The 25,495-nt window shown below is 41.7% G+C and overlaps 1 protein-coding gene across 1 annotated transcript in view; it reads right to left on the bottom strand.

Moving 5' to 3' along the window:
• Nucleotides 1-25,495, bottom strand: part of furina (furin (paired basic amino acid cleaving enzyme) a) — an 84,490-nt gene that overhangs the window by 27,935 nt on the left and 31,060 nt on the right. The window contains exons 3-6 of the mRNA XM_085762475.1: nt 13,660-13,758; nt 7,094-7,189; nt 3,928-4,056; nt 3,563-3,639 (exon numbers count right to left, since the gene is read on the bottom strand). Coding sequence (XP_085618601.1) covers nt 3,563-3,639; nt 3,928-4,056; nt 7,094-7,189; nt 13,660-13,758 — 401 coding nt within the window. The remainder of the gene's footprint in view (nt 1-3,562; nt 3,640-3,927; nt 4,057-7,093; nt 7,190-13,659; nt 13,759-25,495) is intronic.

Here is a 25,495-nt window from a genome sequence, read left to right as displayed (position 1 = left end):
GAAAAAAAAACAGCCTCTTTCTGAAGAGCAGCTACAGAGACATGCTATTGTCACACAGATGGATCAAAAATGGGTCCGTGGCGTGAACATATGGCGAAAGAGGGAAATGTACTCACCCTAACCTGCACTGAGAGCAAATAGAGCATTAAGGACGAGAAAAAAAGGTGCACAAGCAGTTTTCTGTGGCTTCTTATCCAAAGATCTGTCACTGATGCTGCAGGTTTCCTCTGTGCTGCATAAACACACAGAAATAATCCCCCAAGGTGCCACATGTGATCGGTAATACCTGACAAGTTCTAAATTTGGCTCCTGCAGTTTGTGATACATACAAATTATTTTTAACAACATCATAAGACGCAGTCAAAAAAAGAAAATCCTGCAACACACTATGAAATACAGAATTGTTCAGCACTGCATTGATCTTCTTTATCTATGGCGTCCCTGTCATCACACACACATTCGTCGTCTGGGTCGCAACATCTTTCCTTCATTTGGTTTTCTATCTTGCATTAGCTTAATTACTTTTAGAGAGAAAAAAAAAATCTCTGTGGCTCTCGCGGCTATGGAAAGTGGCATTTGCTGTTCATTAGTCTCAGGGCTGCTCTGAACCTTAAAGGTAAATCTGAACAACTGTTTTTCTCTGCTCATTCTTAAGTCTGTTAATGGTTCTGCCAGTTTACTAATGAGCTGGCCTCCAGGACAAAAGGTCTGCTGATGTTTATAGAGCACGGTAAAGAGAAGAAAATGAAGTAAACGTCCACAGAGAGATTAATGGAAGGTCTGGTTAAAATTCATCAGCCTGCTGTTTGTAGTACTGTTAAATAGGTCCTTTCATCCATCACTGTACGTTGAATATGTCTGAATTCACATGTGTAGACTGCCTGCACTGTGGCCTTGTAATGTAATGTACAGTCTATCATGTCTTTTCTTTACTACTTATCATCATCATCAACATCAAGTTAAGTCCTGCATGTTTAAAGCACATGTTGAACCGAACCAAAGCGCTGAATCAAGAGGTAAAGAGCGGGGTATTTCTGCTTTACGAGTCCGTGCCAGTTTAGCCAGGTTTAATCCAGAAAATTCACATTTGGAAAGCGTCCTGATACAAGTCAGAGGAGGAAACCCTGGAAAGAGAAACATCTAGATCCCACGCTGTCTTAGATAAACATGGGGGTGAATGGTCACATTGCTGCCGAGCCATCCTCGGTGCTGCCCGTATGCGCCAAAGAAAGGCAGCTTTATGGAGGTGAACAGAGTTGTGCTTTCTACAGGGGAACAGACACTTACAGTCTCGCACAGCCATACGCAGTTTCATGCCCGCCCACAGGCTGTTTACACATGCATCTGCAACAACCCGCTGTAAAGTGAGGGAAACAGACACACACACACACACACACACAAACACACACTCACACACATTCATCCCCCTCCCTCTCATTTGGTCCCGCCACAAGGAAGACACGGAGAGCTGGGTGGTAAGAGATAAGGGGCGAGGTGAGCAAGGGTTGGAAAGAGGTGCAGCCAAAATGAAGGAAACATCAATAGTAAGTGTCTTAGCTGGGCGCTGGGCCACTGTGAGCCGCCAGAAGAGCTTAAGCGTGCCTTGGCATAGGTTGTGGATCCGTGGAAATGCACCGAAGGGATGTTCTCCCACATTCTTCCACAAGAAATTCCATCTTTTTGTGGGTTTTGTTGGTGGTGGTTAAAACGGTCTCAGGCACTGGCACAGAATCCTAAAAACACTCAATCGGGCTGAATAAGAAGAGAGTGACGGCACATTGTTTGAACTGTTTCCATGTTTATCCAAACTTCTAACAACTGTTTGCATTTGTGTGCGTTTGTGGGGGTTCTGCCCCCAAACAACTCTTTTTCTATTTTTAGGATGAAAATAAATCACACACACCTTCACCACAATCAGCCTCCACCTCCTACAGTATGTGCTCAACAAAGCCTTCAAGGTGTTGACACAACATTAGCATAGTTGCAGTGTGTTGGAGCCATTCTGTTTCCCCCTGGTCTCCATATTGACGGTGCCTGCTCCAGGCCCCTGCCTCAGCTGGGGACGTTTGATTTCCATCCATGCCTAACTATAATCTTCTCTGCCTATCACCAGTAATCATGGTGAGCCTCGAGATAAAAAAGCTTCTCAGGCCAGTGGCCCACAAACAGCAGATTAAAGTAAATCAGAAATTAAAGTCAGAAGGGAGGCAGGCGGTGGGAATGAAGGAAGACGAGCGGTGGCCCTCCAGAGCCAAGAGATTTGCCCTGTTTCATTATTGCTGATGAACTTAATTCAATCAATTCTCTGCGAGGCATCACTGTGGTGGTAAACAACTCCTAATGCCATCTGCAGAGGCCACTGCAATAAAGGCGTTTTCTTGACACACACACACACACACACACAACCGTAATCCTGGTGTTGATTCACTCCACTTATCCGAGCTCTAGAAAGGCCCAGGTGTCACCTGTGTGATTTAAGGGGCCAAAACAAATCCACAAATCCACCAGTTGGGGGGCAAGATTCATCTTAAGAAATAACCACCCAGCGTTTAATGGCTGGGAATTTAAATCTCTCGGACAAAACAAATCCAAGAGGTTTTGGCCTTTAATTGGAGACCACTAATAAGACGGCCAGTTCAAGACCCCGAGGCCGTCCTCTCTGCACCCCGACCTATAACCTATTATTGAGAAAGAAGAATTATCAAATACTGCTGCAAAATTTCCGTCTGCACTGCTGCAGCTTTTCCAGCTGTTACGGGACATGTGACACCACTCACTCGCTGTGACGTGAGTCAGTGAGTCAGATGAGACGTCAGGAGAGTCAGAGGAATGAGAGGGGAAAGTGGTGGAGCCCGATGTAAGAAGGGCTACAGTATGTTGATTGTTGAAATGGGTGAAGATGACTTATTATTATCTTTTAAATATTTATTTTGAACATGTAAAACAAAATAAAGCACAATTTCAGTTTGTTCCTTCATATGTAAATAACATAAACAGGTTGAAGAACTAAAAACAACAAAAAAACACAGAAGCATAACCATACATATTCAAAAGGAGTGAGAAGAAGAAGCTGCTTATAAAATCCCACCCCTCTAATAAGCGAATGAAACTGTTGACATGTGAAATGGGGTTAAACAAAAGAAGCTGCAATTTATTACATTTTTCTAAATCGAAGCACATTAGTTGCACATTTCTCAAAGGGGTCTCTTTCTGATATGCTATTACTTCTTACAGCTCTTATTTTCCTTGAGATGAAAAAAGAAAGGTCCAAACCAATATTTCAGCTTTTAGCTTGAGGAAAAATTTTGTCTTACTAAACCTTTTTCAGTTTTAATTAAACACCCCTATACCTCAGACTCAACAGTGAAGTGGGAACAGCAGTGGGCCAGCTATCAGTTAGCTGCTATCAGACAGGGAGCCGGACAAATTAATGAACAGGAGCAATTTATCCTGACGCCCCCCCCCCCCATATAGAAACAGAGGGGTGAGGTGGTTGGTTTCAGGCCAAAAGACAAACAAGAGTGGAAATGAAATTGGTATCTGCTCTCATTTCAAACTCTACCTGTTATCATTAAGCTGCGTGTATCGGGGCTGAGGATCTGGGTCGCCATCATTCACATCGTAGCTGGCATCCGGGTCCTTTAATGAGATAAGCGAGTTGTTAGGATCGATTACAGAAAACAAACAACGTTTTGTGAGAGAGGTTGAGAGTCAATTCAGTTTGTTGCATTCAAGAATAAAAAAAGAATCCAGCTAAATCTTAAAAAACATCAATATAATGTCAACATGAAAATGATTCGTAAAGGAGGGAAGAGACTATGTTAAATTCTGTTGCATTGGTTGTGTTTTTCTATCTACCCTCAGTAACACAGCTTCACCATGGAAAACATAATGTTTCACCTCATTTCAGAGTCGTACTCTACTCACATAGTTCTGCATCAGGTCCGGATGGTTTTTCTCTATCCCATCATCCAGGATGGATACCACCACTCCTTTACCCGTGTAGCCCAACTGCCAGGCAGCTTTGGCATTCAAGTCACGGTGGTTGTTGTTGTACTGAGGATGGAAGAAGCAAATAACTTAGATGGAATCTAATTATCCCAGAGACAGACAGACACCTGGGTGCTGGGAAGACTGACAGTGCTTTAAAAATATATATCTATGTATCTATTATTAATACCAAGCAAAGCAGAGCACTGGTGGACTGGATGATGCCTCACAATTATCACCCTGTATGCCTTTTGATATGCTTTTGACATTCAACTTGACCTTTGGTCCAAATCTATGTCTGGCTTTCATCTACTATTTCAAAGCTCTTCTTTTTAAAGTGTACCAACGGTTAAATCTAACGTGTCAGATCTTTCAGTCTACCACAGTTTCCTCTAAGATTTCACATCCTTTCGAGGTCAGTCCATCGCATAGGAAGAGGTGTTTTCCACAACCTTGTAACGTCATTGACACTTTACACCATCAAGAAGAAAATCAATTAAAGCTGAAAGTTGTGATCTGCAATGCTGATTCAGATTGAAAAAGGTCTTTCGTGGGCCGACCGACACGCTTAGCGAATAATAAATCTGACAGAGGCATGAACAAGGTTTCATCTTGAATATTGCTCATCAAGTAAATCCTTTTCCATCTTCCTTGATGTCAGAACTCCCCCTGCACACCATCAGATTATATATCAAATATCTATTGTAGCAGCAGATGCTGATCATTAGCGTCGCACCATCCAGACACACCCACCCTCTCCTCTACTACACCAGGTTCAGTTTTAATGAGGTAGAGAACTGTTTACTGTCGAGAGAGAGGCGTTATATTACTATGAGGACAAAGTTATTATAACATTATTACCTATTATTTAAAATATATCAAATGTATTTTAATAATAATGTTTTTTTCTGTTCCTAATTTGTCTGGTTAAAGGGATAGTCCACCCAAAATTCAAATTTCACTCATTATCTACTCACCCTCATGTCGACTAAGGGCTGGGAGAAGTTTCAGAGTCCTCCGTGCCTTCTCTGAGTTACAGCGGGGCTCGGCGCAGCACTGCATGTCCATATGACGGTTGCGAACGGACCCCACTTTTCTTCGTCCAAAAAGACACACCAAAAAACATCCAAATACCTCCATAGTGCTTGTCTGTAATGTCCGCCTTGTATTGAAGCCCCAACATGAGAAATTGTCCCGAAAAAAATTAAATAAGTCTATATTTCAAGCTTGTTTGTAGCGGAAGCTCCTCTTGCTACCAGAAAGATACAAGGCGGACATTACAGACGAGCAGCATGGAGGTATTTGGATGGTTGGTGTCTTTTTGGATGAAGAAAAGTGGGGTCTGTTCGCTACCGTCATATGGACACGCAGTGCTGCACGGAGCCCCGCTGTAACTCCGAGAAGGCACGGAGGACTCTGAAACTTCTCCCAGCCCTTAGTCGATATGAGGGTGAGTAGATTGAATTTTGGGTGAACTATCCCTTTAACATTCAAAAATGTCATAATTTGGACTGAATCAGCAGCTTGCTCTTGAAACATCTATAAACTTGCTCAACTGCAGAGACGAGGCGAGTCAGAGTGACGTTAAACGGATGTAACACGATCATAACTGCAAATGAAACACAATGAAAGTTGTTCAGAAAAACAGCTACCACCTCACAGATCACACAGAGCCTCTTGTGCACCGGCGGTTTTTAGTCAAACAGAGTGAGACACCTCAAGGTGAATGGGAGGACTTGCCATTAAACACAGCACAGACATTGTTGAGGATGAACTGGGATAACTTTTCATCCACCGCAGATTACTGCTCGCCTGATGTGCTAAGATGCTAAAATCCTGGTAACAGCTTCACAGATTCACATTATTTTGTTCCTATGCCGACATGTTGACTTTCATATTCTGTTCAAAGCTCGGGCGATCCCATTAGTGGAGAGGATGTGAGAATCGCAAAGGTGCTGCTCCAGTTTTCAAGTCCTCTGGTGTTTAATGAGCTTTACAACCTCACGAGGTGCCATCAGATCTAAGAATAGAAATCAATCTTTGTTTGTGTTTTCCACTTTGGTGCTGAGGTTTAGCGACTCTTTAAAGCCCACAAAATGGATCATTTTCACTAATAGCAGCACTTTAGCTTTAAAAATAGCTTTTTACTGACGATAATGACGTGTAGATTTGTCATTTTTTCATTTGATATTATTGGAAATTGTGTTAAAAACAACATTATTAATGATTTATTAAATGATAAATAAATTAAAGGAACATTTTGGAGACTCTTTTGATTAATCACTAGTCATTTCTTTCTCGATGGTTTTCAGTGCACTATATCTTTAGGTTTGCTTGACTACTTGAGAAAGGAAAGGGCACATTAGCTCAGTGAAATTTCGATTAACAGGTGTGAACGTATGGCAGAATCTGTTGCATGTAGCAACACTGATACGAGCCGGCAGCGGGCTTTTATCTGCTTAGTTGCCTGTCAAGGTGTCACCATCTCCTCCAACACGCGGAGGGAAAGAGTCTGTTAAGGCAAAAGACATTCTGAACAACCCGGTGATGCAAGTCGGGTTTTTTTGCATCAGCATGAATCTTCCTCTACCTCCAATCTTTCTTCAATTACTGTGAGGGTGCTTGAGGCGTACAGAGAATCTCAGGGGTTGTAACTGCTGCTTTTAACAGGCTAATGCATCAGTGACATCCCTCTCTCTCTATCTCTGCTTTCTCCCTTTCTGGTCACGCCATCTTTGAACCTGAACATACTACAGTATCAATTTCTAAAAGCATGTAATTTAGAAATAAAAAAAATAAAAAAAGGCAGCTATGTGTGTGCTCGCTATTGCTAATGAAGTGTCCCTCAGGTGAAGCCGCTCAGACTTGAGCATCTTGCTCAGCAAACAGTACACACAACGGCCTTTCCACACAACGGTACAGACGGTATATTGGATTCATACAGGCTTGTCTTTCGACTCACAGCCTCAAATTTAATTACCTGTATTGAGTTTGGAGCGGATGAAAGGCTCAACCAGTGTGAAGCGCAGAATTATGTCCCACAGACACACACAAATCACTTTCTTTTTTTTTTTTCTCAAAGAAGTTTGTGTTTCATACTCACCAGGTACCACTGATCTCTGAACTTGGGGTCTAAGGGTTCTTCGAATACGTCCCTCTTTTTCCTCCGCTTCGACACCTGTTGTTCCGCCCAAGTCACCTAAACACAAAGAGCACACACACACACACACACATTAAGAGGTTAGCAGTCGTGGCACAAGAAAAAAAATACTCCTGCTGCAAAGCGTACGGCTCACTGCTATTAAAATACAATAAAATAAAATAAAGCAGAACAAGAAATAATGACATGCTGGCCATGAGGGTGACCATGTCAAATGAATTAATAGAGATCCCAATTCTCAGCGGGCTGACAGCAGACAGAGTGAGATTAGAGGCACAGGGGTATCGTGGACTTCGCACTAATGAGTCTCGCTGATGAATTCCAGAGCAACCCGAGACTAATTAAAATTTCTGGATGGGTGTAAAATGGGATGCAGCAGAATCTATTACGCTTATGGGTGCGCCTAAACATGTATGCATGTACGCTAACAATACACAAACAGGGGGAACAAATTCAGCGCCAAGTCTGACAAAACATGACAGCAGCAACCCCCAGTCCGCAGCAGCAGGCTGTTGTAATATTGCGAGCTCCTGCAGAAACTGTTGACAGAAGCAGATTGCATTCAGTGAAAATAAGCCTGCATCTTCTAACTCCCTCTGCAGAACTGTGCTGCTCGCTCGCTGTACAGCAAAAAAAACGCCCGGGCAAGACGGGGGAACAGAGAAAATATGTCAGCGGAGGAAGACAGAGAACTGCCTGCCGCAAGGACAGAGCACCTGATGTGAAGGACAACCGAATCACGGCGCACCTCTCTCCCCCTCTCGCTCCCTTTCTCTCTATCCGCCTCTGCAGATCACTAGAGACACAAGAGTAAAAGCGGAAAGAAGTAATGAAGGTCACGTTAGCTGCTGCTACACTGAAACGATGCCAGTCCAACACTACTATGATATAACAACCATAATGGAATAATTTCTCTTCAGAAAAGTGGAGAGGGTTTTGTGTGCTGACTGAGTTCATGTCGGTGTCGCTCCACCACGCTGGTGAGGATCTCAATCAGTCTAAGTGGAGGAGACATCTCCACCAGGGTTCATCCTGATCCTCGCTGGGAAGATGAGGTCACTCAGCCCCGTTAGCTGCAGCTGTGGCCGTTTACAGTACACACACACACACACACACACACACACACACACACACAACGCAACACTGCTTTTTCTACAACGATTGCTGACAAAGACAAAGGGATAATACTGAAAACTTTTGATTGAGGTTAAGTTGAAAACACTTCGTCCAGGATCCAGCGGTGTAACCGGTTTGCATGGGCTCCTCGGAGCTCGGGGTGATAGGAAATGAGAAATAACTACAGTAGTGGAGAAGATCATTGCAGAGAGAGAGGGAGCAAAACAAAAACCGCAAACCACTGTCTTTATGATTATCTCCTTGGTTTGTATGTGCTCGGAATATAAAATGAACAATATTTCCTAAACCACAGAGAGAGGCCGGGACTATAAACGGTGCTGGAGTTGTCATCCTGTAGACTTTTACTTTTGGAAGAAGAACAGTAATCTTATCTACTACATTCAAAAATAAATGTCCATGTCCTCCTACCTCTGCAGTTTTTTTCTTTAGTTTTTTTTTGGCAAATTCTCCAGCAAGAAAAGATAAATCAGAGTGGTGCATCATCTTGCAGTATAGTGCAAAAGGTCAGAATCCAGTGAAAATATAATATATATATAGTATAATATATATAAGTCAGTAAAAATATTATTAGCTATAGTGATTCTTCTGCAAATAATTACGTTTTTATTGTTCAACAGTGCAATATGCATTACAAGTCCTATCCATAGGTGATACACCTGGGAAAATAAACTCAGTATTGCTTCTTGCAGCACAGGCTCAAATAAAATCTAAATCTAAATAAAATGAATGCCGCATATCAGCCACTGTAAGAGCCTATCAGCAAACTTCACTGAATCTTCTCTACTGTAAATCAATATAAATACATATCTTAATCCATATCAAATGTTTAGAGGGAGGAGAGGGAGAATCCCCAGTGAGTCACGACGAGCCTATTCCTTCATGACATTATTATACATATCCAATTAGTCTGGGACAGCATGGGGGGATTGACAGGACAGTTTAGAGACCGTAGCAGTTGCTGGAGCTTTCAGACTTTATAATTGGCTCTCTGTTTTAAAGAAAATGGCAGTATTGACTGAACAGCATCTCTACAGTCAGAAAGACCCAGTTGTATGAAGAGGACCAAATTCGACTTCATAACAGTCCTCCTCCGTGTGATTTTCAGTCAGATTGAATCTTTTTTCTCTTGCGTCATTAGACCGTGTGTGTGTGTGTGTGTGTATTTCCATTTCCTCATCTGCTTTTCAATCACACATTTACCATCTTTGCTTTCACACATACACAGAGTTGGTCTCTGTGGTGGAGCGTTTCCATGCTGACTCGGTTCAAACATGACAGGATTCTTAAGAAGAAACACAGGAAATTATGTATAATGCGCATGGCGGTGGACTGTTTATTGCACTGTGAGGCTTGTGGAGCATTGCGTTGCATTGCAACTCTGCTCCTCAGAGAGTCTCATTAACTTCTAATTCCTTGTTTTTGCACAATATACACAAAAACATCACGTATAAAAAACTTTGTAATCGTGTACATATCCTTCCTGCCTGCGTGGCAGATTCTTTTCACACTTGAGCTGTTTAAGAAATATTACAAAAACCTTACTACAGCTATGCAGGCAGACTAGTACAACAACTTTTACAGAAAAATGATGCCACCTGGGAGTGAATTCACTGACAATCCTTATTGCCGTGACCACAAACATAAAAAATAATTACTATGTGTTGATGGAGAGAGCTACAGCGACCAAACTTTGTCACTGGTAATAACCAACATTAGAAATACATTTGTTCTTTGAAGCTCTAAAGATTTTTAAATACCAAGAAATAACACGATTACTCAGTTCAAAAACCTACACACTTCCTGCAAACATGCACATTATCGTCAGAGCAGTAGCTGTAGTTCCTGCTGCTCTCAGCTGCAGAGACCAAAGTGACGACAGTTATTTCCCATGAAGTTCTCTTATTAATATCACACACTCCTCTGGGAAACTCCCATAAACAAACAGCAAAGAAAACCAGCGACTAATCTGTTTGAGACGACTTCATTAGTCCTAGTCGTGAGTAACACACAGATTAGTGCGCTCTTGGCTTGGGTGTGTTCCTAAACCATTCGGACAATGAAAATGCTGCAGCAGTCAAAAAGAAAAAAGAACTTCCCGACCCGATTACCGACCGTTATCTCATCCGTATTTTTACATTAATAGGAAGTGACACTGAAGAGTGACACTCTGGAGTTATTATAAAGAGACCAATATCCCTCAGTAATGTGATGCATCTTCCTACAAATAATGGCTACTGTCTTTCTTGAATGCGTGCATGAGAATAAGTGAGAAATATATCTCACTCCCTTATAGTACTTATAAATCAATGTCAGTGTTGCACGTCAGTGACTGTCCTGTAAAATAGACTGTGATGCTGTGAATATTAAACTGAACTGCAGATCAAAGTCCTCATCATTTTCAACAAAACGTTTTCCTCCTCCTCAATATTCAGGGTAAACGAGAACAAGAAACAATATAAGTCGCATTTTTCGCCGCCAAATTCATAATACATATCGGACAGATTGTTCTACTCTTGGCAGGAAGTGTGACAACAACCATTTCCATCTTCTATTTTGAAATTTTCATGTGAAGAGTCTTTTGAAATTCTTTAAAAGTCTGTGACAGAACACAGAGCCCCAGATGCTGACAAACAGCATTTTCATTATAAATGGCCTTTGAAAACAGAAAATGTGTCTATCTCACACGTCCGGACTGATCGAGTGCAGAACTAATGATCACACACAGGCTGCTTGGTTTGCATTTAGGTGCTGTCAGTCCAACAAATGGATTCCCCACCCTACTCATTTTGCTCACCCACTGTTTTGTCCGTCTTCATTACAGAAACATAGCTTCCTCCATGCGAGAGCAAATGGAAACCTCATATAAAACGTCATTAACATAAAGCAACATAATCCCACTTACGACGCAGATCAGTAGCTAGGTAATTTATATTTATGCTAAAGCTGTTTGCTTTACAGCTGCGGCTTCTCCTGCCGTAGTCATCAAACTGAAAATAAAAGAAAGGTTAAGTTTCTGCCGTGTCTGTCGCATTACTTCTCTGTTTTATAGACTAACCAAACGAAGACAATGAAGTGAAGCAAACTGCCCACGACAACAAACAAAGCAAACAACAGAATAAATACACGAGACAGTAGAAGGCATGGAGGTAGCAGATAGACCCGAGCTTTAAAATCTTCAATAGACCCTATTAACAGAGCTCTGTTAGCCGGTCTGAGATCTGGCAGAGGTCCAGGTGCTTTTGTCGGTAATTAGACACTCTTCAAAGAGAGTTTACTGAGCCTTTTGTTCAGGCTCCATCTCCACCCGTTTAAAAACTGTGGGGACAGTCTCTCTTCCTTTTACAAACATTTTTTTAATGTTTTCAGAAAAGCTGTGGCTGATGCAATCATGAATCGAATTTGCTACGATAAGCTGTTTTTACAAAAAACTTATATCAAACTGTTAATTGCCGCCCAGTTAGAGAAATGTGTTGATGTGTGGGATATGAGAAAGTCTGCACATGGAAGCTGAGGGGGATTTGGTAAATTATTGCAAGTTATTGCAGCAATAGCATAAGCTCCTTTGATTAACACAAACAAATAAATAAATAAAACATGAGAATAATGGCTGTAAATTCCTGTAGGTATACCCGTAAGCTGAGCTGACCCTTCGTGAACAGACAGGAGGGACCTGAAGCCGTAATGCTCCACTTTCTCTGAGGTGCTGTGGGAAAAAAGGAATTCAACAACAGGAAATGGAGCCGCAGTGTTCGAGGAAATCCCAAAGAGGGAGGTGGACCGTTTCTGACATGGGTGGAAACACCCAGAAGAAGCTGTTACATGTTACTCCTGGTGTGCACCTGTACTGTACTGTGGAGCTGCAGAGCATGACAGCAAAGCCAGGGACACCTTAAAACAAGATCTCATCAACCTCTTTATAAAGCTGCAGATTGGCTTTGACATGTAAAACACAGCTGCTGTATTGATTTATATGGAGACTTATCTAAATTACAGTAATTGTCCCTCAAAATCTCCATTAAGTGAAATGACTGGATGCAGTTTAGATGTTGCCGTGTTGATACAGTTTCAGAAAATGACTGTTATAGTGAGAGACGCCAGAAAAAGCTGCATTTAACGGGTTCAGATCTGCTCTGAGGTGCTGCCGTCAATTCAAATTTATATTTGAATTTCTGACTTCACTGGCTAAATTCAGTCCCCAGTCAAAACACCTATGGACAAACACATCTCTGTCTCAATAAAAACAGTTTGGGACATTATGCAAAATATTATAGGAAACCATCGAAGTGAAACTGCGGTATGAAAATGGCCTCACTGTTTTCCCATCGAAGAGGAAATGTATTCAATATTCATTGCTGTGAGCTGTTTAGTAATTGTAGAATAGAGTCAAAAACAAAAAGGTCATAGGTTCTTTAAAACTCCCCTTCTCCTTTTATAAAAGTATTTTTTTTAAAAAGGCTTTCTTTTCCAGCCGCACACGCGCCAACAATGTTCCCACAGCCATGAATGTTAATTTCACAGTCTTCCCTTTGTCCTTCCCAGTGGGGTATAGGACACAGACTCATTTTCAAACTAACCTCAAACTCACTTTCAAAAACACATTGGAAAAAATCTACAGAAATGTGAAGTTTTTCAACGTAAGTAGGACCCAGTTTCACGGCAGAAGGAAGCGCCATCTCACTCTGGTAAAAAAGGAAAAAACAGAGAGTGGATGTAGTGACTCGTCTGAGATTGCCTTTAAAAAGCGAAGGTGACAAATGAAGGGTTTTGTTCTTTGCCCTGTGGCGGTAAGATTATTGTGTACCCCCCTTTTGTTTCTTTTCTGCCTCATTATCAGAGCTACAAACAATAGCAGTGAGTGGTGACTGAATGACTAATTAATTAAAAATCACTTTCAAATTTAGCAGTGAAAGGAATTAGTTTCATCTCAGAAGCAGCCGCTCTCGCAGACTGATGACTCCCTGCAGTTCTCTTAATAAAGAAGGTGCACTTTAATATTCTCGCATGTCAACAACACAATGCTAAACCTTGATGGATAAACCCAAGGTTATAATTCTGATTTATTTAGGAATCACAAAATGGTGCATTGATGATTTATAATTATGAGAAGTCAGCTGAAACAAATCCTTAAAACCAACTCCAAGTGGAAGTTGGGAAGTTGTGGTGTCATATTTCTATTTATTTATTTATAACGATACTTTATTTATAACGAATTTATAACGAGTTACTTGTATTTTCATATTATATCAGCATATGGAAATTTCTGAAACAACAGGGACAAACAGTTTTTATCGAGTTAGGTTCCTCTCTCCACATGCAGCATACTCTGAAACATCAACAAACCTCACACACACCCATGAACACACATGTCTTACCTTGGGATCTCTATCTAGACGGACTTGTGTGCCTCTATGATCCGACAGCGATCTCTTCACCAACGTACGATGCCGGAAGTGATAGTAATCACCGAATACCTAGAAAGACAAACAGATCAAATCGGTTATCACATGAGGAACATTTTAATCTGATCATAACCACATTCTTCACTTTTTTCCTCTTCCACCAAACCACGAAGGCTAAAAATACAGCCTGGTTCGGATGGAAACACGGACTGCAGAGTTAATTCATTATTTGTGAATGTATCTAAGTGAGACCTGAGCAGCGTTAACCACAGAGCCCTGTTGACCAAAAGCCAAATCAAAGATATTCAAAAGGCATCAACGTTTGGCTTCATTTAAATGGGAATCCAAACGTACAACCTTTTGTTTTTGGCCCTTTTCTCTGCAGATAACTTCAGCTCAGGTAATCCAAGGTTAACAAATCCCTCCCCACCTTCACAACTGCGAATCCTTTTTCTCAGAGATTTGCAGCAGATAATGAGGCTACTACTGGGACACATTAGCCAGTAAGAGACGTTTCTCACAATTAGAGAGGCTGATTTACATTTTTTGCACAAAACAAAAGCATTTAAAGTCCCGGTTTCACCACAGTGGCCAATAAGGCTGATGAAACCTTATGCACAACCAATAATCCTCTGTGCTCAGACCAGTTATTACCCCTGTGTAACCAAGGACCTTAATACTGAGCAATTACACACTTTACTGAAGAGAATATGTTGTCTGAGCAAAGGAAAGCACTCCATCGTATAAGTACAGTTTGCAAAAGAAGAAAGAAAGACTTGGTGGTGTGAATATATCCATCGAAAGAATTAGTCAAAGTAATGATTGACAAAGAATTCACTTTGATAACCTATTATAATATGTAAATGACTTATCAAGTAAAAAGACAGAACACTTTCCATCTCACAGCCACAATAAATTTGAATTATTTGGAGCGTACTGAAGAAATAAAATGTTAAAGATAGCTTGATTAGAGGATGAGTCCTTAAAGAAACGTTTCTATATTCAGCGTTAAATACTGTGTTTAACAGGCAGCCGATCCAACAACATCTACGTGGGTACTCAGATAGTGTTGACACCTCCATATGCTATGAATTGTTAATGAATGATTTCATCAAAGAGAAAATGTGCAAATGGAAAACGGAGACAAAATTACAGCTCCACACAGTCCTGAGTTAAACATAATTGCAGGAAGCATAAACATACGAAGAAGAGGTGTTAAAAAAAAAAAGTGAGAAAAGATTATGCACATAATTGTCTTAAGACAGCGATGCCTCATGTCCCAGAAAAGGTGGATGTAGAGCGAAGCTACTGCAGCAAGTACTCGTCTGCAACATTCCTCCACTGCAAAAAAGGGGGCTCGGTTCAGGCCCCCAACCTCCTCTGCTCCCATTTAATCACAGCAAACAGGCCGACTCCAGCCCGGCCGACACAAAGGGCCCCTGCACACAAAGCCGACGATGGACAATAGGGAAGCAATAACCAAGAGGGAAGACACACTTTACAGTGATATTCAAGCTCAGACGTGAAACCACCTCTCTCCTCTTGTGTGTGTGCGTGAGTCGGGGAAGTGAGTGAATGTGTAAATCCATTAAAGAACAAGAGCGCAGGTTACAAAAGGGAATGAAACGCTGACATTCAAAAGGAATTAGCTAATCCGCCGGCCCCTTTTTTTTTCTTTTTTTTAAGAAAAGACGAATAAGTGCAGGTAGTGGGTCCATTGTGTTGGAGCCTTAGAGGGGGGACACTGATCCAAGACATGCACGGCATTAAGAAACTCCAACTAAAACTAAAACCAATGAATTGATTGTCTTCAAAAACAAAAAGCACCAATGGTTGTGATCTATCACAGTTTCAAACAAAAACGACGACTGGTGAAGCGTTTTCATTGCTGTGATCTATCAGATATGAAATCATATTGAGTAGATAATAGAAGAGAGAAAAAATAAATCAAAATTCAATTTGTAATTTGAGAAAATTGCCTGCGATTAGATCTCAGAATGGATAGAAAATGTTGGATGGACAACACAAGTCAAGACAGAGCAGCCTCAGACTGAACAGGTTCACCGTGAGAAGAAGGAAACGCATGTAAATACACACGTTTACATATACAGGGACAAAGGCCACCTCACATAAAAAACAATTCAACTGTTTCAAACATATGCATCCGCACAAACACGCATACACACCCCTCCCGCCACTGAACAAAATGAAGCCAATTCTGGTGCCGCTAAACGTTGTCTACCCTGCAGCTCAATCATCATCTGGCAATCAGCAACGACACTTAAGAGCGCATGTTTTCAACCATGTAATCACAAGACCACGATGTTTCTGTGGAGTTTAACCTGTTTTCCACTTGTGGAAAGAAAAAAGAAAAAAAAAGCCCATTTACGACAAAGACGTTTAGATGGAAAAAACGATGTGGAAACAGACGGATTCAGGGCTCGAGAGTGACCACTGCTGATGTGATAAGCCGGGCACTGATAGAGCAGAACAAGCTTAACTGGTGCTCGCCGAGTAGCCGATTACTGAAGTGAAGCATTAATCCATCAACCTCATTAAAATGCACGGTAACAGACAGTGGAAAATTACTGTCTGCTGGTTTGTTTGCATGTTTGCTCCCTTCCCCGTCTGCCAGATTTACCTTGTGGGGAGAAAGCACTTATCAAGGGGTCTGGTTTCTCATCTCCAGTGACTGTTGACACAATTATGTTTTACAAAGAGCCCAACAATGTCTGGAGACAAATTGTGAGAGAGGTTTAGGAGACTGCAATAAAATGATATGAAACTGTTTTCCATATGGACTCATGAACGTCGAGAACAAAGCCCGTGGATTTTTTGAAAATTGCTCGAGAGGAGCGGGGGGCCATTATTGCAGTTAAAGCGCAGACGCATCAATCACGACGCATTTCCTTTCAGTTTTGACGTTTAACTGCATTTGATTTGTGGGACGCCACCATATTTCGTTTGTGCATCAGTTGAGTCGAGATAAATTGAGAAAATGGGACTGTAGCGCAGGCACAGGCCTCGTAAAATAGTTCAGCAACTTGTTTATATAATGAGGCTGGAGTCTCAATTACTCACTGTGGTGAACGGGTAGAGCAGAGGGGCACGGGCCGCAACAGTGGCAGCTGGACATAACCAGTAGTTTCTTTTAATGCACGGGCGGCGCGGCGAGCTGAGCTGCCCCACACACCTGAAAATGGGTTTGCACAGCTGGTCTGCCTTTCTGCCAAACTATGCTTAGTCATTACATCTCCTCTTTTTATTGTCCCACCACCACAACTCCATTATTTGCCGTACAGCCGTCACTCTGTCTTCTCCTTACTCGTTAACCTTCACTTTTATTTTTATTTTCTATGTTATATACAGTCAAACTTTATTACAATGTAGGCTCCACAGATGTGGGCGAGGCCGGCGGTGACTAGTGGGGGAGAATACTTGTCCAAATACACCTAAAGCACGTTGGAATAAACTATTAAGTTTATAAAGCCTTATAAGGTAAACTCCCGCTACCGTCTTCATCAACATGCCTCTCCTTTTCCCAACAAGCTACTGGCCGCATTTCTCTGGTTGTGTTTATTCAGTAAACACAGATTGTGACTCTTGGCACAGTCCGCCGTTCGCCTCGATTGTTCTGTAGAAGTTAGATTAGTCCATTTAATGGTTTTGACAAAAACAAGTAGATTAAATGGGATGGTGAAATATGGGGCATTTGAACAGGTAGGACAGCCGAGAAATGCCCCGAGGACTTCAATATCCGCGGCGGCTTTAGAGAAAGAACTCAGCCCCTATTGCTTTTCACACTCTTTGTGTTGTGGGTTTAATGATTTAATGGATAAAATAAAAAATACATCTCAAGGATAATTACGTTGAATTAAAGTACAAGGCTGTTTTTTTTAGTTCTACTGATTTATTTTCTAAAAAAACTAATTTTCACTTTGTCATGCCGAGTGTAGGGCGGTGAGCAATGATGGGCGATTTTCTCTTCTTCAGGGGTCAGACAGGTGACATCATCATTATAGTCTTCTTTGTTCGGCCAGTGTTATGTAACTGCCTGAAGGTTGCAGTGCACAAAAAACACGATTTCTTTTCTGTATCTTTCATGTAATTTTCACATGTCAATCAACAGAAACTAAAAAACACACTGATTCTGTCTTTTATTCTCATTTTCCCCAATGACTAAACTATAATCCTTCGTTTTATTTTTTTTGATATGAACTCTTATGCCATCTTGTTGATCTTAACATCTAATAAATTGTTCTTCCACTTCTGCAGCCTCGCTACCATGTCCACACCATTGTGACTTCCAAATCAAAACAACCTTCCCCCTTCGTGTCAACACCGAATCAACTACAGGATATTAATGACACGTAACTTATCCAGGTCACCAGCTCTGCGTGTCCCTCCACTTTGTGAGCTCGTTCCCCCAACTCTAAATCTCAGCAGTGTTGTAGGAAGTTATACCAACTCTAAGTTCCAGATAGAAAATTAAAAACATAATAACACAGAACAGCACTTTGATAGAAGGAAGTTTGTTTCACTAAACAGGTGATAAAATAAAATACACCTTACAGGTTCTTACAAGTTCAAGTTACGTGAAGCTCCGGGCTAGTCTTTAATATCCCATAATGGAGAAGAGCCAACTGAATGGTGTCGAAATGATGGAGTGTGTGTGTGTTTATGTGCTGTGGAGCGAGGTGAGTTGCGCTGAGGTAAGACGTAAACATCTCTGCAGGACTGTTAGTGTTACGACAGTCTGTGTTTTCACAGGTTTAATGTCAACGGACATCAGGGGCCCATGTGATGCAACGATGGTAAACAACAGGAGGTTTTTCTCCTACTTATTAACTTGTGGGTACACACACAACCAGTGGAGGCTGGTCCATAGAGGCAGAGGAGGTTGGTCCTCCTCTATTTTTGAGAGGCCACAGGAAGATCAACATATTTTTAATAAAGAGTAACTGGTTGAAATAAACCTTTACCAAACCATTTATAATATATTTTTAAATCTCTTTTATGGAAGAAAATCCATTAAATCCACTTAAAACAGCTCAACAGCGCCGCCTGCAGGCGGAGGAGACAGAGTAGTCTGTGTGAGGAGCAGGGAGCAGGAAGGGGGGGGCTTAGGGGAGGACGGAGGGCTTCTGTCCTCCTCTAGACACCTCGGGGCGGGATCTCCTTCCATTCACTCAATGCATTTAGGATTTTTTCATGCTGATCTGTGATTGGCTAAGACGCGTAAAATGACGCACTAAGGGAGGACGTCCTCCCTTACCAATCAGCAACCAGAACACAAGATTGACACCAGGTTGGTCCAATTACAGTTCTCCAACCCCCCTTGGTTACTGTTGCTATGTGCGCCAAACTTTCACTCCCAGCCCTGCTGCTCATGCTGCTCCTAGCACAAGAAATACGGAGTTTTCAGCGACATTGGCATCAATTTGAAAGGAAATATCAGCAGATTTCTGGATAAACTGTTAGGAGATATCAGAGAGAAGCAGTCAGAGAGATTGTTCATAGTTTTCAGATACGTGACCTGGGCATCTGGAGGGTAAACAAAGACACGACCAGACTTTTTCTTTTTTTTTCTCCGCCGTCAGCTCAGGTAAAAGAATAGCTAGCCAAATATGTATGTAATTTGAGTGGAACACTTTGCTTACAGATCTCCATGGTTTTTGTTTTTACTTTTTCCCCACTGTGACATTTACAGGTGTTAAACACTGGCCTGCTTTTTTTTTTTTTTACATCCCACATGAGAAAGGCTCTGTCTTTTTCATTAGGCCTGTGTTAATCTGAAAACAGTAGGCTATAATTGAATAAAATGATCTTGTTTTTAAAAAATCTTGTAAGACATTGTTTTACTGTTTAATTTTCATTGAATATCAGAAAGTAGGGATAAGTAGTCAACTAGTAGAAAATAACATGACGCCGTGGACTGGTTTTCCTCCTGTCCTCCCCAATTTTTTCAGTCACCAGCCGCCACTGCACACAACAGTCTGCACACGGCTACATGTAAATACGCCATTGTAATGAAAAGAAATGGAGCTTAAACGCATCACGACACAGTAATAGAAACAGACGTAGAAGGAGAAATGCTTATATCTAATTAGTAATAAACATAAAACAAACAAACATCCGTTTATGGTCCATCGTCCTCAGTTCTCCGCTAAAGTAAATGAGCCACACGGCGGTTCATCAGCAGCAGCAGCAGCAGCAGCACCCCTTGATGTTATGGAGAGGGTGAGCGTGTAAAAAGTTTACAGTGTCATGGCAGAACTGCTGCAGGGCTGTTAGCTCACGGGTCGATGAGAGCTGTCCTCAGATGACTAACCCTTCACAGCGAGGTCTTTGTGGGCTCAGCCAGATAAGCACAAGACAGCACCTACACACACACATAGGCGGTCGTGTTGACTTTTTTTTTTAAAAACCGAACACAAAGTTGCGTAGAGTTTGGACAAACAATCATTACTAATTGCAGAAAAAGTCGATAAATCTGAAAAAAAGTCGACACACAGCCTTCTCAGCGGCGCTCTGCTGGTGCTCGCGCTCCTCTGGAAAGACAACACAGCCAGTGACCTGATAAGCTCAGTCATGGATGTGTGCTCATGCTCGTGGAGATTTACCCGTTAGCCATTTCCTCCTCCTCATCCGTGTTTGACAAAAGGAAAAAAAAATGTATTGACACGCCTGGTAAGAAGAATGAACAGCCGTAACCTTTGGGGGTCTGTGAGTGAATGCTCTCGCCCCACCCCCCCTCCCATCGCCGCCACGAGGCCGGGACCGACCGACTGTGTGAGACGTGAACTCTCAGCCTCAGGACGGAGTCAGACGTCATCTCGGAGAACGAGTCGGTCCTGAGCAGCAGAGCGACGAGCAGCAGCAGGTGCCGCGCTGGAAGGGTTTCTGACCGTCACGACCTCCATCTGAGAAGTATTTTTTGAAAATAACCTCTCGGAGCACAGACGTCATTTAGTCTGGAGAGACAACTGAGATCGACGGGAGCTCTTTCAAAAATAAAATCGGTTCACTCCCCTCCATCTCTCCCAGTGTCTCTGAGCTAAAGAGTCTGAGGTCTTAACATTCGAGTCGGCTGCTCTTCTTGGATCAGATTTGCAAAAGGTGTAAATAAAGTTCACTAACTTGGTTTGAATGCAGCAATGCTTAAAGGGATAGTTCAACATTTTGGCAAATTGACCCATTGCCTTTATCCCTATAGTCATAGCAGTGGGTTCGTTACCTGCGTTACCACGGCCGAGCAGAGCCGTGAGCTGGTCAGAGCTACGCTACGGAGGCTAATGGGATTTCTTGGTTTCCCTAATCAAACTCATCAAATACACAATCCAACAACTCCAAAACTCTCTCGTGGACAAGTTGTGACCTGCACGTTCACCACGCTATGAGATAATAACGGGACGTTACGAGACAGAGTTGTTTTAGAGGTAATTACAGAGACTGCTTGCTGAAAAACTGCCCCTGACGGGAACGCGCATCAGCGGTTTTGCTCGCCTCGTAACGCCCCGTTATTATCTCATAGCGTGGTGAATGTGCAGGTCACAACTTGTCCACCAGAGCGTTTTGGAGTTGTTGGATTGTGTATTTGATGAGTTTGATGAGGGAAACCAAGAAATCCCATTAGCCTCCATAGCGTAGCTCTGAGCAGCTTGCGGCTCTGCTCCGCCGTTCTAAAAATAGCTTGCACCGACAATTAAAGGTAACGAACCTACAGCTAAGACTATAGGGATTATGGCAATGGGCCAATGTGCCAAAATGTTGAACTATCCCTTTAAGTGTCTTGATAGTCTTATGGTGCAATCCACTCGTAGACTAATGTGCTTGAATCATCTCTATAAACTTGCGGCCTAAATCAATTTAAGTATCATTTACATGTCTTTGGAAGAAGCTGTTAGAAAGACTGACAGCCATTAATTTAGGGGCGCTTGTTTCACTTAGTATTGTTGACACCACATCGCCTTGAGGGAGAGAAATTAATTCCTCTGGTTTCATATTCAATTTGGTGACGGTCCAATGTGACAGGTGACTTCGTAAAGAGGCTATTCAGGTTTTAACTGTCCCTGATGAGGCTTTTAAAGAATTAAATCTGCCTTTTTGTATTCATCACGTTTCTTCTGTAAAAAGGAGAAAATAAAGTTATCTGTGTGCACAATTTGGGATACAGGCTTTTATTTCCTGCATCTGTAATTTCAGCTGCTGAGGGTTTTGATGTCAAGCAGACAAATGAATGTGTCCTTAACTACCACCATTTCTCTTTTTGAATTATTTCAGGCTGATTGTAGTTGTAGTAGCGCAGCATTTTTCATTAGTCTTCCAGTCATATTTTATTGTCATAAATACTTAAAACTGTTGAATTTGGTTTTCTGTAATCTCATTTTGCTACGGTGCCTCTTCTCATTCTGAAAAACTAAAAATTCAACACAATGTTCTCCTGCGGAAAAAGTTCAATACTTTCTTTCCCCCAATTTAAAGTAGCTATGCCTTTTCATTTTAATTACATTTCAGGAGCAGAAGACAAGAACAAAAGAAACTAATTCAGGGATCAATTCAACTTTAGGCATAGATCGACACATTAAGTGGGTACATTTCAAAATGCTCATTTCCACAATGTAGAAACGACGTCTGTTTACTATGCGAGATCATTCGATTTTTACAGTATAAATTCTTCACAGATGCCTTTTTGTATTATGCTACAAAGAGCCCTTGAAGTATGTATATGCAATGACTCACTGTGGCCGACCTCACTAGGAATTTATTCTTCTTCTTTAAGTGTTTTATTCCATGTTTTGTAAAATAAATCTGTTGTGATTTTAGATGGTTTTCATTGAATCAATCACCAGCTAATTTATAGTCGTCACAATCTCCACATTTTGATGATGATAATGATGATATTGCAGTGAAGTTGATGACGTTTTATGTTCTTATGGTCAATGATCATCCAATCAGTTTTGGACATTTGAGTTAAATTGTGGTATAAATAACATATGAATTTGTGAGTTTGAGCCAAAAACATGTTTTGTGAGGCGACAGTGACTTTGACTTTTGACCAAGTACTTCTTAGTTCAAGTGACCATTTCATTATTTAAAAAAATGACCTCAAGAAGTTACCGTTAAAGATATCACGTTCTGCCGCCAGCGTGGAGACACACCGAAAAATAGATTCTCTGACATCTAGAGTTTCACGTTGGATCAACTTTTAATGAGAGTAAAAACCAAGAAGAGTAACTGATCCACCGCAGTCTGCTGCCTGATCAGCGTGACAGAAATTCAAACACGATGAATCTCTGATCGCACTTGTCGAGTAAAATCTGTAAGAGCCGGAGTAACAAACAACTTCTCATGATCAATCTGCTGGAAATCAAAGGTCGACCCATTAGAGTCATATTAACAGATGAAAGATAATCTCTCCACACAAGTCGTCAACTCTTACGCAGAGGCCTTGATGAGCTCATCCTCATTAGTGGAGGAATTCAACTGCGTCCATTGCTTGTTACCTAGTTGATTTGTGTGTGTGTGTGTGTGTGTGTGTGTGTGTGTGTGTGTGTGTGTGTGTGTGTGTGTGTGTGAACGGGGGTGAGGCAGGGGCCGAAAAAGGAGAGACAGCTAAACTGAGATGGAGGAAATTGGAGAGGGACGATGAGGAAGCAGGTTTTTATCACAAGGGAGGCAGTACAGTCACTGGGAGTGCAAACTGGATGATTGCTTTTGACACCAGGAGGGAATACTAAATCTAATTTAAGTTTTGAATCTGTATTAAACTGCACCGTAAAACTGCCCAAAATACAGTTTAAAAAGGGAAATAAAAATCTCATCTCTTTAATACTTGGAAAGGTATTTTTGCACCCCTGGGTTTTTAATGCTGTTACATTTCATCTATATACACTTCTTGATTTTTTTACCCAGTGTTGTTGCACACTTCTTGTATTATTCCTAACTGTTTTACTAAGAATATCCACATTAACACAACCGACGCTCTGCCAATGCCAAGACGCTACTTGGCAGCGTGTTACTGCTGCAACAACCCTGTAATGCTTTTAAGGAATCACTCGACATTTTGGTAAACACAGTTAGTTGCTCATATTCTTGCCAAGAGTTAAATGAAATGATTGATGATTAGTTTTTTTTTTTGCAGTTAGCTTAGTTTAGCTCCGACACAAAGAAAGACTGGGGGTTGAGCTTGGCTCCATCTAAAGGCGACACATCCGTCTAGCCAGCGGCAGCTCCAAAGATCGCTGTTTACCATGTTGAATAATTAATCTTTACACCTGAGGTGACACGTAGTGGTTTTACAGGGTCCTAAGTGGCTCTCAGACCAAACAGCCCCTCAGCCAGGAGTGCTGCAATAAACACTTACAGTGGATAATGGGAACGCTGGATTTGACTAAATTAATGTGCACTGATGATGAGCAACACAAACAGTGATATCTTTTTAGCGATAACTCATAAAATGCGAGCAGCGCTGCCAATCACAGCGTCGAATTAAATGATTAGGCCGAAACTTTTAGTCTTATCACCACATTCCTGTTTTTATTTCAAAATGTAATCCCGGGAGACATTTCAGGCATGATGAAATAGGTTTCTAAAGTCAGTTTAGTAGGTATACTCAGGGGTAATGTCCTTGACAATGGGTTTGACAGCTGAAGCTAAAGCGTTTACCATAAAGTTAACAGTGCGTTAAAACTGGCAAAGAAGCACTTAGGCTGTAAATGCTGAGAGTGCAAGGACACGCGTAACCCTGAAAGTCTTCACTTCAAATATAACATCTCATTAATAACCTGTTGCATTTCTCCCCCATCTCCCCTCTCCATTTCTTACCCACACACACACACACACACACACACTCACAGTCACAGTCACATACTCACACCCACAATGAAGACAGTGCAAAAGGTGATTGCCAGTGGGACAGGAGCTAATAAGATTTAATTCTGGCATCTAATTTTATCTCTCCTCTTTACTCTTGGAGCACTGATAGGGCGCTGCTGCTGGATAGAAATACCAAACAGGTTCCTCCGACCCTAATGAAGGGCCACTGGGACCATTTGTGGAAGCTGCACTCTTAATTTCCTCGCAACTCTCCTTCTAAACCTTTCCCATCAATGTCCTCTCCCTCCACAAAAGCACTGATCGCTGTTGTCTGAGTGTGCACCCCCCCCACAGACACCCGTCCTATCTGCACGTCTGCGTAATGGACTGTCATGAGGGTTTCCTACGGTGCACACACACACAGCGGCACCATTTTGAGAGCATCTTGAAGAAGAAAAAAACACTGTGATGCCGACATTTTGGCAGGTGCAGGTGTTTTCTTTTTAATTGAAAGTTCCCTCAGTGCAGAAAAGCTTTCACAGCCTTTTCTTGTCGTCTTTGCTGACGTTGCTGTCGGTGTTTTCGTGCGACACAAAGCAGGGTCCAAAAGGCCAAGACCACTTTCACGCTGTGGTCTCAGACTTTTGGACCTGTACTGCCACTCTTTATTTTGTTGGAGTATTACTACTATGATTACTGCTATTCAGTACTCTTGGGTCAGATCACATCCATCTTCACATTTGAGGAACTTTACAGGATCTTTATCTTAACTACGCTACATTTTTACCTTAATTAAAACAGATTCAGAATAATTGTGATGGTTTTAACCGCCACCCCGGTATCCCAGCTCTCGTCTCTGCAGCACCGCGACAGAAACGCGCCCCGTAACCCGTAATCTCTTGTTTATGACAGACAAATATACATGTCGTAACATATGATACATTACGTTATCTATGCTCTAATGATTGATTTCTTGCCGGCAAATGCACAT

Source organism: Trachurus japonicus, chromosome 3 (assembly GCF_045865225.1).
Source record: "Trachurus japonicus isolate A0001 chromosome 3, Traja_1.0".
Taxonomy (NCBI): Eukaryota; Metazoa; Chordata; class Actinopteri; order Carangiformes; family Carangidae; genus Trachurus; species Trachurus japonicus.
Note: the sequence above shows the minus strand (reverse complement) of the source record. Positions and strands in the feature narration are given on the sequence as shown.